The sequence below is a fragment of the Phaethon lepturus genome, unplaced genomic scaffold (genome assembly GCF_000687285.1).
Source record: "Phaethon lepturus isolate BGI_N335 unplaced genomic scaffold, ASM68728v1 scaffold7892, whole genome shotgun sequence".
Classification (NCBI taxonomy): Eukaryota; Metazoa; Chordata; class Aves; order Phaethontiformes; family Phaethontidae; genus Phaethon; species Phaethon lepturus.
This window is the reverse complement of record NW_010521183.1, coordinates 405-4,619: the sequence shown is the minus strand read 5'-3', so window position 1 is coordinate 4,619 and position 4,215 is coordinate 405. Positions and strand designations below refer to the sequence as shown.

The window sequence follows — 4,215 nt, the reverse complement described above, 5'->3', positions numbered from 1 at the left end:
CATGAGGACTTAGAGAAAACTTTAACTGTAGAGCTTGAAATAAGCATAAAAACAATGTATGGGGCACCTGAGCTGTGCCCAAGCCAGTCATACGCAGACATACATACATCAACTGACCAGACAGTGTACACTTACTGACTGACTACAGGTAGGGAGGCCACTTCCATGTGAGAAAGCCCATCTCACTCCCCTGACAGGGAAGCAATAAAACATGCACATAAAACAAAAAAAAATTGGCCAAAACTTAGTGTTCAGAGTTAGTTTTTAAGTTTCTTAGTGTGTGTGTTTCCACATCTGTTCTCCCACGATGGCAAAGTACTGCTGAGCCTTCATATGCAAACAGCAAAAGCCACATGATGAGTAAGTGCCACGCTGCAGCAGAAACTGGCAAGCTATTGGCAGTAAACATCAACCATCTTCTCTTCAGAAGTCATGCTGCTTTATCCAACCTGCCACTAAAGACAAAAACAGCAAAAGACACCACGTTTGTATGAAGGTAGGGGAAAGAAAGGAAAAAAACTCCAACCAAACAAAAAAAAAATACCCAAACACCACAAGGTTGTCGAAAGACCATAAATTTCCCATTTGAACACCTTTTACATCCAGCAAGTGAGGGACATGCAGCCCACCAGGGGCAGCTTATACCAACTCCTGTCCCCCGAGTCATATACAGAAACGACACTAAGAGATGAAGGGTTATGAAGCCTGTGTTTGTGTTTCAATGACCACATGCATCTATTGCCTTGAGCAGATTCTAATTAATTAAATCTCTGCCTGGCATTCTGAGACCAAGTTTACATTAGAAAAGTAGTAGCAGTAACGTTCACCAGTATCTGTGCCAACACTGTATGTTTCTTTTGTAAAGAGAGACACGTCAAACCCAAAGCCATTACCCTACTTAGTTCAAATATCTGCTAGAAGCTCCGAGAGGAAAAAGAGATAATCACAACTGGTACTGAAAAGGGACACCGACTACAGGTCAACTCAGTGAGGAGGTCCCCAGTGCTGAGAGTACTGTGAAACTGGTGCACGGTAGGTACAGAAACTGGGGAAAGGCGGGGGGGCAGGGAGCTCTCTGCCATCCTGCTCACTGCAGGGAGGGTTGGACTAGATGACCTTTAAAGGTCCCTTCCAACCCAAAGATTCTATGATTCTAGCTGTCTTTGTGTCCCAGAAATGAAGTCTCATGGAGAACAGTGCATGGTAATGACACATGCTTACATTTCTATCCCATTTCCCTTCCTTTTGGTTCTTCTTCAAGTTATTCAACTTGTAGAAAACAACAGAACAGAATTTTCTCAGTGAGTATAAGGACAGCTACATCATGTTGTTTCTTTTTTAAACTTACTCTCAGTCCTCCTTCTCCTCCAGAACCTGAAGCTGCAATTCGTTTTTCTATTTCTTCCTGTTTCTTTTTCTTTTGCTCTACAGAGTAAGTGTTCTTAATACCTCGAGAGGAAGCCTGGGAGAAAACACATTTGGGTAAGACCAGTCAGCTATTTTTCTGTATAGAAACCAAACTGCAGGTCTTGGTAACGCCATTCATTGACCTCTGGTTTGCGCGGAAAGACTGAAATATTAAGTAATGCTATTACATAAACACAGACCTTGCAGGATACTTCTTCATACTGTGAGCTCTTGGTCCCATAGGGATGTGAGGGTGTTCTCATTTTGTATTGTTATTACATCCAGGTGAACATATTCAATGCAATTACATGTCCCTGCTTTGCCTCCTAGGATGCAGAACCAGAACCTCTCTTCCAAAAAGTCCCATAAAGTTTTAGTCTGTGGCTTTTCCAGTGTCAGGGCCTATTGTTGCTCTCAAACAGAATTAACTGGTAAGAGAAGAGTCAGGCAGATGTAACTTCTAAGAACTATTTCATAATTCATTCTCTTCCTCTACCTCCTTTTATCAAAAGGCTACCTAGAGATAGGATACGGATGATGGAAATCATAATGACAGCTTCTGTTCTAACCTTCAATAAGCAAAGTCACGAGCTCTGTATAGCTACTACAGAAATCAATGGCAGCTTTATGTGCAGGGGAGCAAAAAGGTCCTGTTAGTAGCACTAGCCTAGGCTGTAACAAATCCAACTTCTAAACTGTGATGTGTGAGAACAACCTGTGTGATAGTCTACCCTTCAAACTTCATAGGACGTGTGGATAGCAGTAGTACACAGATGACAAACCTCTTGTCAACTGCCTGCTTCATACCTTCACGGTGATGGTCTAATGAGGACCTGGACTAGATGGTAGGAGTACCAGAACTACAAACAGTTAACATGGTAAATCTAGAAAGAAAATGTTTTAAAAACCGATTCTTAGCTAAGTTTAAGGTTATGATACCACATACTACTACATACATCATACTAGAGTTATGATACTACAGCATAAGCCATGCAAAAGATGTTAAAACCTACCAAGGGAAAACAGCAATGCTCTCGCCTGAAATTCAAGGCCCTGGTGACAAGCACAATGCTCAGGGGGCTACTAAGGCAAATCTTAGCAACAAATACTAACTACTACTTAGACCTCATGGTTTCTAGCTTTTAGGCAACTGACCTTCCAAGTCAGTTAGGTACCCAGACTGTCTCTACAGCACCCCAAAAGGAAGAACACCTCACACAACTTCAGGCTGAATAACGAGCAGTTAAGAAGCAAGTACAGGAAAACACCAAGCAGGGAAGGACATCTGATCTACTCCCTTGTCCCTCATGAGGGGGAAATGGAATTAGGCTACTTGCAATAAATCTCCGTTATCCAACATTCACAGGCTAAAATGCTCTCAAAGATAGTCCTGAAAAATTCTGGCAGATGTTTTATCTCTTTGTCTTTTAAGAAAAGAAAAAGTAATACAGTGATGCTTCCATTTTTCTTCAGCAGCTTAACGGCTACGCAGAACTTCAGAGCCATCCGTAACCCAAGCTGCTTCATTCCTCCTTCTTCCTGGGAAAGCTTTTTAGCAATTTGAGCTTGACAGGGACTTTCCCCTTCCACACACTTCTTGAAAGTGTATTTCCTATAGTTGTGCTTAAAAAACCCATTATGATTTAATATTACATGTGGACTGCTTTAAGTATGTAGTCTGACACAACATCAAGAGGTTTTTAAAGGAGGACTCTGAACCATCACTCAGCTGTTGCTCCCATTATTCACCACACTCCCTTAAAACCAGTTCGACATGGTCCTCATCAATAATGGTCATACAAACAACACAGTCCTCTCTCTCCATAGTTCTGCCTTGGTCTCTAAGATACACTTTCTACTTGTAGATTTTGCATGGTGTATGTTACAAGCTTTTTTGAGAAGTATAGAAAAAACATAGACTGGCTAGTTCTACATTCTGCCAGAACATCTGCATCCTACCTCTTCTAACTTTAAGGATATTTAAGGAGTTAAAGCTTAGAAAACTTAAAAAAAAAGAGTAGTATGTTAATACTACTACTTTGCTGGAATTTGAGCTGAGAAACATGCCTAATTGTTGCCAGCTTGATAAAGTGAACTTGCAAGTGCCCATAACCTGCATTTGTAAGAGAAGGACAAGTGCAGTACCACTGGAAATTGCCACCACAACAATTGTTTGACAAATATGGTTCAAAACATTTCTCAATCTTTTGTTTTCAAGTCTTCTAAGGCGGAAAGAAATACTGTTGAACTTGCTGTTCAATTCTTAGGTTGTTTTCCAACTCCTGCAGAACTTCTTCTCTTCCAACAAGCTCAGTTATCTTGCAATGGTCTTTGAGCACCGACCTAGCTGTGAAACTCTACAGTAAATATATAGAAAAAATGGTATAAAGGTAAAACACTAATAATGCTATGAATATATTTAATGACAATTCCCACAATCCAGGCATGATAGCCAGTGTTCCCACAGAAGCCCTAGCTATTTTCCCCATAAACCAGTTACCAAAATATATTTTGAATAAATGGCATTTTATCAGACATTACCTCCATCTGCCTCTTTTCAGCAGCTTCTGCTAGCTGTCTTCTTTTTATTTCCTAAATAAAATGTGAAAGACAGTGAAATTCTATTCCAACACAGTCTGTACATTCTTTTGAAAAGTCTTAATTTTCAAATATGATGCAAATCTGCAATGCAAACTGCCACAAAATGCCAACCTTAACTCAATTAGCATCATCTGTGATCGTCCCTTCCATTGCCAGTCTGCAGGAACAAAGTGGTTTTAGTAACCGAAGTGCTAGAAGAGCAGCTGC

At 40.6% G+C, this 4,215-nt stretch overlaps 1 protein-coding gene across 1 annotated transcript; it reads right to left on the bottom strand.

Annotated features, from left to right (window-relative positions):
- Positions 1-440: 440 nt before the first annotated feature.
- SVIP (small VCP/p97-interacting protein) lies at positions 441-3,993 on the bottom strand (the record flags this gene model as incomplete). Its single annotated transcript, XM_010281429.1, has 3 exons — positions 441-455; positions 1,349-1,462; positions 3,949-3,993. Coding segments are annotated over 3 exons (174 nt in total), but the record flags the coding sequence as incomplete, so codon positions are not given.
- Positions 3,994-4,215: the final 222 nt, after the last annotated feature.